General features: G+C 44.4%; 1 protein-coding gene across 1 annotated transcript; it reads left to right on the top strand.

Annotated features, from left to right (window-relative positions):
* The first annotated feature begins 369 nt into the window (after positions 1-369).
* On the top strand, positions 370-13,033 carry synpo2la (synaptopodin 2-like a). The gene is made up of 4 exons (XM_084077222.1): positions 370-752; positions 5,376-5,527; positions 5,984-6,714; positions 8,731-13,033. The coding sequence occupies exons 1-4, from the start codon at positions 651-653 to the stop codon at positions 11,352-11,354; spliced, it is 3,609 nt and encodes a 1,202-aa protein (XP_083933348.1). The 5' UTR covers positions 370-650; the 3' UTR covers positions 11,355-13,033.
* The last annotated feature ends 1,219 nt before the right edge of the window (positions 13,034-14,252 follow it).

The following is a 14,252-nucleotide window of genomic DNA, read 5'->3' as shown; positions in this document are numbered from 1 at the left end:
TAACAGACTCTGGTTTCAGATTGTAAAGAATGAAGTGAATGATGACAGAACACAACGTTGCAGCAATTCTTGGCTGTGAACCATCCTAAACTGGTAATGATCCCAGCACACGTGAAGTCGCTAACCTCCACACTGTGAGGCTGCAGGTCGGACCCTGGAGATGAGCAGGCAGAACAGTGGAGGTGCTGTGTTCTATTTGTGGAGGAGTCTCTCAAACACGCCATGGCACAGGTCTGACGGACAGGACAAGTGTTCCGCTAGACCCTCCCCTCACTCACACGAGGGCCAGGCGGCCAGCATTCTTCAGTGTGTAAGCAGACACAACCCCCCCATAGCTGTGTGTGTGTGTGTGTGTGTGTGTGTGTGTGTGTGTGTGTGTGTGTGTGTGTGTGTGTGTGTGTGTGTGTGTGTGTGTGTGTGCAGACATGAGTGCGGGCCTTGGTGCTGGAGCGAGGCAGAGAGAGAGTCAGCGTGTAGACAGTGTAGACAGTGTGGACATAGAAGCGGCTAGAGCTCTCTGAGGGGGCCCTGACCGCTCATCATGGGGCCAAAGCACTGAGGGCCTCCCAGGCGAAAAACAAAACAAAACCCAGAAAGGAAAATATAAGAAAAGAACAGAAAAAAAGAAAAAGAAAACATATTCCACAACAATGGTGGCAGAGGAGGTAATAATTACATTGTCGGGTGGAGCACCATGGGGCTTTCGTCTCCAGGGAGGCTTGGAGCACCAGAAACCACTCCAGGTGGCAAAGGTAAGACGCAGCCTGTAGATAGCAGAGAAAGAAATGGTACTGTGTCCAAAGAGATGTTTTGTGGTTTGTGATGTGAGACATGGATGTGAGAAATGTCGTAGATTGAACAGAGGCACAGAAAGGTGAAACATCAGCGGCGATAGGCTATTATTAAGCCATTATTTAAGGAGCTGCAAATGGAATATTGGCTGGCTGCTGTCGCAGTTTGGTTTGGGGGCCTGTGGATGAGTCATTGACTTGTTCTAGAATGGTGCTCGTGCGGAATCACAGCGATGATCGAATCCGTGAACTTTAAACTTCACAACGATCACATGCAACTGAATCTAGGTCAACTCTTTCACATGAATGTGTTTACATGTAATATTAAATTACACTGGTGGATAATTGTTTTTCTAACAAATACAGCATTTTTTTAGGCTAGTGCTCAATGATGGTTCTTTAAATACTGCACATTGTAGTGGAAGTGTTTGAGAGGTTAGGAGGTTTTATAGAGGACTATGATTTTGGTTGAAGCTTGTGGATACGCTACACACCATTACTCATGACCATATCTGGTTTAGCAATATTGTCATGGGCAGAAAGGCTTCCATTACATTGCTGCCATTTGAGCAAAGAAGCTCAAATCACTCCCGCTATGCCAATTTAAGCCAAGGGTTTTCCCTGACAGCATGGCTAGGGTGGTAACAACAGCGTTAATGTTACAGATGCATTAATTTAATAAAGGTCTCATTGATTAAAAAAAGATTCCTACGAGTCCCATGGTACATGGACAGACTGGAGACAAACTGCATTGCATCGTCAATTACAAATATTTACATTTACCATTATTATTATTTATAATTATTGCTCTTACACACTGGTCCTTCACATGTCTCACAGGAAACCAATACAATCTACTCCTTAGTATTAAAGCACAGGGAATCCCACATTGTAAAGGAAATACTTACAAGTTTAAATGTGTCGTCTGTGTGGGTCACACAGAAACCAAGCCTATTTGACACCTTGAGATGCAGACCAACATTTGAATCTTGACCTCCATTGGGAGAAACCAGAGTACCAAAATAAGAATCTGCACTGACTTAGGAACACATTTAGACATGTATAAACAGTGTATAAACAACCACATGTATAAACAGTACTAAAACACTTAACCACTTAAACCCCATTTGGTTGAGCAGAGTCCCTCAGGGCTCTATACTAGTGTCTTTTCAGTTTTCTGATATTGTAGCGAAAGCTTTCGCTGAATATAGCTGATCAACAAGCTCACAACACGTCGTGTTAGCTTGTCGATCTGCTATTTTCTGTGAAAGCTTTCCCCACGATACGGATGCTGGGGTTTAAGTGGTTAAACTAATGTTTATAGGAAGTGGTCCCTTTTTTTTTTTTATTAAAATATTTTTGGGGTTTATTTATTGTTTACAGTAGAGTCAGACAGGAAACATGGAGAGAGAGATGGGGGGAGACATGCAGCAAAGAACGTTGGGAACGGGACTCGAATCCATGATGGGCTGTCAGGCTATATTGGAGCTTAGTTGCCCGGACCGCTAGGCCAGCAGTCCGGGCCAAAGAGGTCCCTTTTTGTGAATATTTATTATATTACATTAAATGACAATAGAACTTCATAATATAAAACTTTGAAGCAACTATTCTACCATAAATACTCAACTATAAATGTATGACAGTGCAGACTTATTTTACATGTCTACTTACAAAACTATTACTTTAAGTTTTTAAACAAAAACTTAGAAGATATCATTTTTTTGTGAAATCCAAATCATCGTTATTCACATAACTCATTTAAAAATTCTTGCTCCTGCTGTCATAAGTTGAAATCTGGCACTTGCAGCAATGAAGCAAAAGTGATTGCAACCCATGTGCATTCATTGAGTAAAACCTGGGGTTTGCAGTGTCCATGAAACTGATGAGAACAATGTTTCTTAGAATATTCATAATTCTTCAATCTATTCTGTATTCAAGACTACATTTTAAACTTCCTATTTGACAGGATGTACATTTAGATTATTATGTTGCAACACATAAACTGCCCCAAACACACAAACATGCACGCACACACACAAACCACTAAGTGTTGACTGAGCAAAAGTGCCTTTGCAGGGGGCTATTCTTGGTTGAGGAGCGAATGGTCATGGGGTCAGCCAAGGTGTGTGTTACAGCGCAGTACTAAAAACTTTGCCTCAAACACTATTTTTGCACATATGTTTTATAGATCAATATCCTGTGTTTCAAAGAGAAGCTCAGAAAATTCTCCTCCAATTTCATGAACAAAGCAAACCCAGATTATGTTATTAGTAGCCTACAATGTACTGACATCGTGCACATAGCCTACTGCATTAGTCGACTCTACATTCTCCTCTTTCAAAATGACCTCAGGGTAGATTAATTCCATGGTGGATAAGTGGCCAGGTACTAAAATCTCCACTTACTTTGCTCATGTTGGACTGATTTGAAATAAGAAACTATGCTCTATTAATAATGCTGTTATAACCCCAATACCCCCTCATACAGGGAAGTATGTGTTTAACATCCTTAGCATAGTTGTTCCTCTTAATATAGATAATTCAATCAGAATCAGAATCAGCTTTATTGTCACATCACAGGTTGACAGGTGTAAAAAGAAAAAGAAAAAGTGGGTGAAATTAGTTTTTGTGCAAGCTCAATGTAGAGGTGACCAGAATTCCATAACGCAAGAGGGACAGATGTGACAGCAAATCACCTTTATGACTGTGGACAGCTGTCTGTCTGCCTTCATCAATGGAGGGCTGATAATAACAATAACTAGTCCATAGGCATATACCATAGAGTTACTCGTTATTTCCACCCACCGTCCATCCGGGCAAAGGGACTGCAAACACGACAGCAGATCCCATAGCCTGCGAAGACCATTCACAAACACGCTAATACACGCTTAAATTTGGGGATAGTGAAAAATAGGCTTTGTCACTCTCTTATTTGCCAATGGTCAATGCCTGTGTGCAAGGTCAGATCGATTGTTCAACCCACAGAGGAGAAAAATTGATGAAGAGAGAATGACAGACACAGGTTTCGTCATTTTATTGTAGGATATAGTATGATTATAGTTGCAACATATTCTCCTGTACAGTAGGTGCACACAAGCGACTGTACTGTCAAGGCGACTATACATAGCTGAATAAGTATGCTATTTGCACTCAGAGATTCCTTGTGAATGAAAAGTGCAATACAAATAAAATACATTATTATTTATTATAACAGGGATCATTACAGGCAAACTAACCTCACCAGAGTACCTGAAACAAGTTACCCAATATGGCTGACGACCTCCACATATACCTAGACCATAGAGTCTAGGCTCTAGTCTAGACCCTTTCAACATTTTGATAGGCAAACACAGCTGAAGGCATAGGCTAACAAACAAAAGGCTAAATGCGGGTGTGTTTCATTTAGGTGTTACTGTGTGCCAGCACGGTGTTATGCTGGCACACAGTAACACCTAAATGACACACACCCGTTATTACCATCAGCTACTGTACATTTAACATTCAATTTGGCTGCTGTGAAAAGTGTTTAACTTTACACAGTGAACTATGTTGTGTATTCATTTGTGGCACACAGTCAGTGTTTCAAAGCCGTGCTTTATTAATATGGAGCATGCTGAAATGGCTTACATAGACTAAATTGAAGGTGGGCATGACGCCACGGCCTTGTGCATCCCATGGCCAGACCCTGGGGCACAGATAGTATGATGGCATCAAGTGAAGATGGCAGCTGGCTGGCATCTCTCTGGTAAAGTGGCTGTGAGTGCCCCATCAAGCTGCAGAATGTGGTCTATGTCTGTAGCAGGGTCAAGCTGTCAGGACAAGACCTGCCTGTGCCAATCATTATCTCAAACCAAGATGACTCCCTCCCGCTGTGTGCTTTTCCTCTTGAAAATGTAGGGCAGAGAGACATGCACATAAATACAACATGGGAACGAATGAATGTGTGAGTGCACGCAAGACAGAGAGAGAGAGAGAGAGAGAGAGAGAGAGAGAGAGAGAGAGAGAGAGAGAGAGAGAGAGAGAGCGAGAGAGAAGGCAAGGCAAATTTATGTATAACACATTTCATCAACAATTTAAAGTGCTTTACACAAACATTGAAACATTAACACATTAATAAGGCACATTGATAAATAAGACACATAGCATTGAGACAGTGCAAAAGAAACACGTTAGGCTTTAAAAGGACATTTGAATACAATTACATAAGTGATGAAAAGAAGTAAATACAACAATAAAATAAGAGAATATAATTACAGTAGGCCTACAGAAGAAATTCTTTAAAAAAACAAAAAAATAAAAGGCTGATGAAATATCTTTATTGTTGTCTTTTTTTTGGGGGGAGAGGCATGCTTTCATTATAGTGTATACCCTCCTCAGAATTCACATCACAGTCTAGCATTTTGCACAAAAGTGTTCATGTGTTACAATAACTAGAGCAGATCTTTAATTTAGTATACAATGTGTGTGTGTGTGTGTGTGTGTGTGTGTGTGTGTGTGTGTGTGTGTGTGTGTGTGTGTGTGTGCGTGTGCGCGTGCGCGCGCGCGTGCGTGTGTGTGTGTGTTTTGCTTCCCTCTGCTGGGGCAGGTGCGTAAGCGCAGTAAGGCGTGCAGGGCTGGGTTGCGTGAGGCTGATGAGCTGGTATCCATCAATGAACAACCATGTGGAGGTCTATCTCACGCCCAGGCCATGGACCTCATCGACAGCTCGCCAGGAATTCTTCACATCCGGGTCAAAAGGTCAGGGATTTACACTAGGAGTTGTATGTCCTTAGTTAATGTGTTGCTGTATATGAAGAATTGCTTAACCGAATTTGAAATTAGTGATTCAGACAACATAGTATATATTTTATATATATATATATTGACAAAAAGTACAATTTAGCTTCTGCTCAAATGAGCTCAACAGTAGAATTTTCCATGCATGCTTGGGGGTCCTGAGTTATGAATTGCAACTAAAACCCAACCCCAAATCTGTGTGAAGCCTGACATCTAATGGTGAAAAGCAGGGTACTGAACTGGACATCTGCTATTACCTGCTTTTGGTGTCAGGTGACGTCACCATTGGTTGTATTTTAGAAGGTAATAGGTTAAGGTCATTTTGATCTCGTGCTTCACACAAATTTGGGTTTGGGATTCAGTCATTCTTTAATCTAGCATTCTTGTGCTGGTGATATCCTGTCTGCTCCTCTGCAGGGCACCGGCTGGCTTTCAGTCTGTGGTACTTGTGACCCGTGCCCCATCGCCCCGGATCGACAAAGAGTACCGAGCTGCTCTGCGTGCCATGTCACCCCCCCTTCCGCACCACGCGCCTGTCAGAGAGGTCCACCGGAGCCGCTCCTCACAGGCCAGTGGCCTGACATCTCCACCGGGAAGCGAGGCGTACTACGGCGAGACGGACAGTGACGCTGACGTGGCAGGCTATGAGAGGCAGCGCCGGCAGAAGCGCCGTAGCCCCAGCAACTCCACCCCGGGGAAGCTGTCGGGACGCACCTCCCCGGAGGGCGGCGAGACCTCCGAAATGAGCGGTTATGACAGCGCTCCAGACGCACGCGTCTATCCCAGCCTGTCAGATGGGCACGGGGGTGTGGGAGTGGGAGGAGGAGGAGGAGTAGAGGGGCGACCGGGGGTGGCTCGGAGGGAGGTGATCTACCAGCCTCCTGCTCCGGGAATGTGGTCCTCCCAGACCTCCACAGAAACCTCCTCCATCATTTCTTCAGCCGACGACCAGGGACCACGTGATGGAGCACCAGAGGAGGACAGCGGCTTCCTGGAGCCATCCAATGTACCGCTGGTGTCCCCTGAGAGGGCCAAGGAGGCTATGATGCTGGGCTCTCGCAGCCAAATGGTGCCCATGGTGGGGCCCGTGGACAGACCGGTTGACGAGGAACTCAGCACAACCTACATGGAAAAAGCCAAGCAAGCCAGTGAGTATGGATAAAACATCTATACTTAGTTGATTACAGTGTCCCTTGCCAAAAAAAATAAAATAAAGCCAACAAGTTGAAAATCTGGCGAAAATGGCGCAGTCGGTAGCACTGCTAGAAGGTCCTGGGTTAGATTCCCGTCGGGGACGCTGTGGGCACTGGGGGCATGTTCTCTCCTCCATGTCATCAGTGCCCATACCCTAGGTGAGGTTGGTGAAAGGGCCTCTCTGTGTGGAGTTTGCATGTTCTCCCCGTGTCTCTTAGGGTAGGTGCCCTCACAAAAAACATGCAGTAACTCTGGTCTCTATATTGCCTCCCCCTGGTCAGCCAACTTGGTGCCTCTTAGATCAGGGGTCTCCAACGTTTTCAGGCGAAGGACCCCCTAGCTGAGAGATAGATGAATCAGGGACCCGGACCCCCTCTATATTGTATAAAATTGTGTTTCAGATCAACTTTTGCTGCTCATTTTTCCCTCTACACCTATAACTCTTTGCCAAAAATAGCAGATCTACAAGCTCACAACGCCTCGCAGCGTGAGGCGTTGTGAGCTTGTAGATCTGCTATTTTTGGCTGAAGTTCTCCTCAGAAAAGGGATGCTAGGGTTCAAGTGGTTAATGTAAAAAAAAAAAGTCATATCATACAAAGATTTGGCAGACCCCCTGTAGTAACTCTGAGGACCCCCTAGGGGTCCCGGACCCCCTGTTGAAGACCCCTGTCTTAGAGAGTTGTGCTCGTACAGAATTCTATATTTACCTCCAGCTCGGTGGTCCGATAACCCCTGCGCTCAACCTAGGAGCTCAGAAAAGCATCTACAGCTGCTAGCAGGTGTCAAGTAGCGGTCCAGGGACCAACTCACTGCACCCACCTCTTCTGCACGCATGTGCTTTCTCATTCTGTCCCTCCCTCTCTCAATGGTCTCAATGTTTATTACTATTGGCCCTTGATCATGTAACGGAAAACTATTATTCATCATAGCCAATGCAGGGTTTACGAAAGCACAACCATGTGGTAGTTTTACAATAATCAAAATTGAACTGAAAGAATTGTGGTAGGTGGTAGCATAAATGGTAGCTCACCAATATTTATAAAGCTATTAATAGTTATTCTCATATAACTGTGGTCGGCCACAGTTAACAGGCTCTGTATATGAGTCAGTTACCTATGTTAGTTAAATGAATTGATAACACTCCCATGTCTATAATGCATTATAAACATACGTATAAAACATTATAATCTGCTTATAACACTGTATAATTATAGTTTGAAGCACTTATACATACTCATAGTGACCAGTAGTGACCAATTGTCTATCAGCTATAAGAGTCCTTGGAATAGGGCAGGGTTGGGCTATTTGAAGTGAATGGGCTACTTTAAGATGTAAAATAAATTTACAGTGCTAATCCCTCTGGCTGTCACTGAGTTCAAGATTAGCATTCAAATGCCCTGCTCAGGGACACTGTCAGGGACAAATTAAGACCTGGCTGTGCATATGAGGATCTTAGAGTTTGGCCTGCCTGTGATGATCAGCTTAATGCTGCAACAAGTTAAATGCCATATCGTCGTTACTGTTTGAAATTCACCCGCTGTACCAGTAACCACTACAAATAGGACCTTCCATTAGCAATTCATTGGGTAAAGATAGATGTCATGTCACAGTACCTGAAGCTAGTAAGGCACAAATATATCCTACACCCAAGCTAATGTGAGAAGCCCCAGATTTGCAAGACGTTTTTCCAGATGTGACAAATTGATTTAGACCATGATCTCACAATCGTCTCTCAAGTTCATGGTTGAATCTGAGAACATCATTGTCCACCCTATTAAAGCCTTTTTAATGGTCTCCTACTGTGCTTTTTCTTACAGTACATTTTCTAGAAGAGAAAATATACATTTCTCATGAAGTTGTTTTGTATTTTTGAATGACATGGAATCTGATGAAATAAATTGTTGACACATTTCTATGATCTATCTATGTAAAATTATGATTTTTAACACCTATGACTTTTGCCCCAACAGAGTTGAACCGAGGTGAAACGATGGTGGACAAGAATGTGAAGGAGGCCAAAACTAAGTGTCGAACAATCGCCTCCCTGCTGACCGATGCTCCCAACCCTCACTCCAAGGGCGTTCTGATGTTCAAGAAGAGACGGCAACGCTCTAAGAAGTACACCCTCACCAGCTTCGGTAGTGTGGATGAGGATATGTATCACGACTCACAGGAGGAGGATGGGGTGTTCCCTGGGAGTGAATCAGAGTTTGATGAGGACGGCTTCTCAGCAGCACCTGACCCAACATGGGACAGTGACTACTTGGACATGCTGGAGAAGAGGGCAGCAGCAGGTCCTGGGGGTCGCGGTGATGGGGCAGAGGATGCAACCAGTCCAGGGCTGAGTGACTCCACAGGGAAAGGTGCTCAACTGTTTGAGCAACAGAGAAAGAGAGCTGCTGAGCATGCGAAGAAAGTGGCAGCGGCACAGCCTCAGGTTCCTGCACAGGTCCAGGTCCAGGCGCAGCCTCAGATGTATCAGCAGAGCCAGTTGCAGCCAGAGATGAACCCCCAAGTGCAGCCACAATTCCAGCCTCAGCACTTGCCCGTCACTTTCCCAGCACTTCCCCCTATGGCCTTACAGGAAGAGGCCCAGCCAAGGCACTTCCAACCAGCAGGGCCGGCTGCTGCCACAGGCTATAGCACAACTAATGGGGACCTATCTTACTCTGCAGTTAGCATGGGTAGCGTGGTGATGTCTTCTCCGTCACTGGCTCCTAAACCAGCCACGGCCTCAGTCACTATCCTGACCGCTCCTGCACCGCTAGCTGAGACACCGTTGCCAGAACAACCGTCCAGTAATGTTCTCAACAGAACTGCACGTCCCTTTGCGCCTGGTTTCATTACTAACCGTTCTGCCACTGCTCCTGTGGTATTCCGCCCAGCTACTACAAAGAGGTCCCAGCGCCCAGCCTCAGCAGCGGTTTTGCCACCATCGTATTCCACCTCTACAAACCCAGCCTTTAATGTTCCTTCACAGCCACCCACTGGTCCTCCACCAATGTTTTCTTCACCATCGTCTGTGCCTGGAGGTCCCTTCACCCCAACACCAGCATTTTCTGTTGCCCCACCAAATCCAGCCCACTTTACATCTGTGGAGATGATTCCTCCGGGGTCTACTCCTTTAGTGCCCACTGGGTCAATGCCCCCAGCTCCATATGCGCCAATAGCTCCAGCCCCAGTTCCTACCATACTCCAATCTCCAGTCTCATCTGCTCCTGTTTCACCCCCCAGAGTTGCCCCAATGCCCCCAGTCCAAGTGCCAGTTGCCCAGTCACCCCCAGCCTTAGTTTCTGCCCGTGTAGCTCCAGTGTCTGTGGTCTCTCAACCAGACACCACAGCCCCGACCCCAGTCCCAGGGTCAACAGGACGTACAGGCATTTTACTTGAGGCTCGGCGGCGCGGTGGTAAGCCCAGACCCATGTTCAATGTTCCAGATGTCAAGAAGAACTCCCCCAACCCTCATCTACTGTGCATGGTGCAGAACCTGGATGAAAGGCCTGTCAGACACAGATACGGGCCGCCTTCTGAAGCTGCAGATGCAGAAGAATATGATGAGGATGCTGAAAGGGGCAGGATGCCTCCTCCAGTGGCACCCAAGCCACGAGTCATCCATGAGAGTCCCCAGATTCCTCAAGCAGAGGGAAAGGGGGCCCAGCTGTTCGCCAAGAGGCAAAGTCGCATGGGCATGTACGTGGTGGACACGCCACCCGAGACCCACTACCAACAGGAGGTGTCCACCCACCCCTATGACACCTCATACAATGTCCCCTCACAGTGGAAATACTCCCCCAACATCCGGGCACCACCACCCATCGGCTACAACCCACTCCTGGCCCCCTCTGTCCCTGTTGGGCCCCAGAGAGATACAACCAAAGCTGAGAGCAAGGCTAGAGGAGGCGCAGCCCCCCAGAAAGAAGGAATCAAAGCCATCGATTTCATGAGACGGCAACCATACCAGCTCAATCCTGCCATGTTTAGCTATGGGGGCAGTGCTGCTAACCTGTCAGCAATGCCCTCATATCACACCCAGAGTCAGCAGGGTGACTACCAACCAATGGTTGGTAGCTCACTAGCCCAACCCAGGCAGATCCCTGTTAAGGCGGCACGTGTGTATGAGATTAAACGTTTCTCTACACCTACACCCATGACAGCTCCAACACTGTCACCCAAAGTGATCGCACCGCGTTCAGCCACCACCCTGGGAGACCGTATCTCCCGCACCCACATGATCTCCCCACCTCCTGTGCTTTATGCTCCATCCCCTGCTCATGCGCTTGCTGCGCCTACACCAGCTTTTGCCCCAACCTCACCTCAACTACACATTTCCCAACCAATTGGCCTACCAAGCCTTCCAAAAATCTCTGCTCCCCCTGTTCCTAATGCTGTGCACAATGCACTCCCTACACCCTACACTCCGATGTCGTACAACACTGGCCTCCAGTCAGCCAAGCAATTCCAGAGTGCCCCCGAGCTGAGTTTCCTTGCCAACTTGCCCCCACTGAAGCCCAATCCAGTTCAGGTGGCTAGGCCTCGGTTTGTTGCCACCAAAGGGGGCATCCAACCCCGCATCTGGAGGCCAGGGGCCATGTGAGCAGGAATCTAATTAGTAATACCAGTCTTGGACACCAGCAAATGTCAATCACTAAACTATATGAGAAAGAATGACCTTGTGTTTTAGTCCAGAAGGTCCAGGAACTGACAATGCTTTATGCAATGTGTGTGAACGGGAATATTTGATTGTAGACCAGATTAGCCTATAGACAAATCTTTTGCTCAAAATGCTGCTCCACACATCTATGTTTTTGCTGATACAGTACATGTATTTACACATTTATTTGAGTTGTTGTCAACAATAACGAGGATACATCACACACGTGCTATAATAACTTATATAATGCCTGTTTCTATTTTTGTAATTTAAGCTATCTGAAACAAAGAAATGAAAGGTGCAGGTCTTTTTTTGAGTGATTTCAACTGTAACAACTACTAACAGCTGCTAGGGAGTTGACCAAGTGGTGGAAAATCACATGGCTAAAGAGCACACTGATCAGAGAAGGTGTCTTTCTGCTTCTCAATAATATGACATTTTAAATAAGATGAAGTTAGTTTTTGAAAAGCATTTTTATTCATTTGCATGACCGACCAAGCGGTGTCATTTCTATGGCCTTTGTAAAAGCCTAAAACCTGGTCAACCCAAGTGTAATTAATATAAATATGCTCGTCAGCACTGGATTTCATTTTAGTTGGTCAAAGCTGTTACTTGTTTTTGGCATTGGTCACACTCAACAGGTGCCCTGGCTGTCACATTATATACCGTCACTGGATATAAATGCTTGTGAGTCACACTTGGGCAAAAGCAGACCTTCTCTGTACCAGTGTGGCCTGTTTGGATGTATGTCACTCTCATCTTGTATTAAACCAATGGCACTAATGATTGAATGTGTTTTTTGTTTTACCGAGACTGTACCTGAATTTTCAGAAGGGCCAGATGACAGAGGCACCGGCATAAAAAAATGGGTCAAAGGTATGAGAGTGACTGTGGATATGGGTAGATGCAGGACCTCGCAAGGCCTGCTGCATGATTGTAAGGGCTTACAATTTAGCCTGTAGGTTAAGGTCTCCATTGGCATACTATGAGGGTTTGTTAAAATATCAGGCTACCCACCATCTTGAAGGATAGAAATGGGAGCGAAAACATAGGACAGTATGCCACAAAAGTGAGATATTTGATTGGTTCATGGTTTTGGAATACCACAGCTTGTAGAAATGAGAAGACCGTGTCTAGGAAAGTTTGGATTCTGTAGCAAGGTGGTGCATTAGGAAGAAAAGAGATTAAAAAGGCACAGAATTCCAATTATGCCGGTGTCTGTAAGTAAATGAGGAGGAAAATTGTTATGATGCAGTACATGTTTTATTGGCCAATACAGCTTGAGGCAATGGCTTTGACTTTTGATATGCCAATGCTGGTAACCAGTGAAGTTAAGTTAAGGAAAAGTACTGGAAGAGATGAATGTGTTCTTTTTAGTTGCAGGGAAATTGACAGTGAAGTGCCGAAGGGATACTTTTTTTGTTTTGTTTTTTATCATTTCTAAATATAGCTTTATCTCAGAGCTGTATCTTGTATGAATCTTATATCTGCAAAAACTTAAAAGTTGTGGATATAGTTTTGTTGATGTGTAAAATTATAAATAATGTACGTGTTTCTGGTTTTAGCTAGATTAATGAATATAAAAATGTTTGTGGATGATGCTGCAATAAAGTAGGGCAGTACATGCTTTGTACTGACTGTGGAGACAAGCCTGTTTTTTAGAGGAATGCAAATAGTGTGTCTGATTGTCAGTGGTGGAAAGTAACTAAGTACATGTACTCAAATACTGTACTTAAGTACAATTTTGAGGTATTTTTACTTTACTGGAGTATTTCCAATTTTCAATACTTTTTCTTCTACTCCACTACATCTCAGAGGCAAAAAATGTACTTTTACTCCACCTCAATTTATTTGACAACTTTTGTTACTAGTTACTTTGTAGATTTTGAATATTATTGCAAAACTTACATGAACCACTTCAGCCCTATATCGGCTATTTGAAAATAGCCGATCTACAAGCTCATAATGCATCGCGATGCGACGTGTTGTGAGCTGAAATGGGGCGATGAAATGTACTTGTTTTACTCAAGTATATTCTGAATACCAGACTTGTACTTGTGACAGAGTATTTATGCATTGTGGTTTTGATACCATGATGCACTGCTGACTGCCCTCTCTGGTTCATTGTGTGCCCTTGCCATGATGGACTTCATAAACATTTTACAATGTGGAAAATTGCAATGGATTTTGCCACATTATTTGTACCACAATATACATTTTATAATAAATGTCTAATATTCAAAGACACGTATTCTGAACAGATATATACTGTAATAATCAAAAATGTATGCAAAAGCATTATAGTATTAAAAACCTATTAATGTATTAGCTTATGCTGATTGGTCAAGTCAAGTGCCATATCTTCCCAAGGGGTTATACAGTAGCTGACCAATCAGCTCAAGGCAAGCTAAAGCCATATCATCTCTAGCCATATCAGTATCAGCAGCTGAATAATCATTGATTGATTGATTGAATACTTTATTAACAGTTTGCAAAGACAAGCACAGGGAAGTACAGTTCAACAAGGAGTCTGTCAGGAACAAAGGTCTGTTAAGAGGACTTTAAACATCGAAAGCACTATGGCTTGTTTCCATTGGGGTCCTAAGGGGTCCTTTAAATCAGACAGTGCAGCTAATGTCACTGCTTAACCACTGACAAGCTGGCGTCCCTATCTTAGGCATATCATTATAGGCGAAAGTTACAAAATAATAATAATAAATGTAATAATAATAATAATAAAATACAAAATTTAAAAATGCTCAAAAATACTGAAAATAGTAGAGTGGCTATTTTCGCTATTCGTCGTACAACATAGGGCTGAAAAACTCAGCCACCAAGCAG

This window comes from Gymnoscopelus microlampas (assembly GCF_963454915.1).
Source record: "Gymnoscopelus microlampas genome assembly, chromosome: 13".
NCBI classification, from domain to species: Eukaryota; Metazoa; Chordata; class Actinopteri; order Myctophiformes; family Myctophidae; genus Gymnoscopelus; species Gymnoscopelus microlampas.
This window is presented reverse-complemented; position numbering and strand designations above follow the sequence as displayed.

What these genes read in the sequence shown, in the direction of transcription:
- synpo2la (XM_084077222.1), top strand. Translation starts at nt 651, where the DNA reads ATGGTGGCAGAGGAGGTAATAATTACATTGTCGGGTGGAGCACCATGG. An exon ending in CTTCACATCCGGGTCAAAAG is followed by an intron (nt 5,528 to 5,983) that starts GTCAGGGATTTA and finishes GCTCCTCTGCAG; the next exon opens with GGCACCGGCTGGCTTTCAGT. An exon ending in GGAAAAAGCCAAGCAAGCCA is followed by an intron (nt 6,715 to 8,730) that starts GTGAGTATGGAT and finishes TTGCCCCAACAG; the next exon opens with AGTTGAACCGAGGTGAAACG.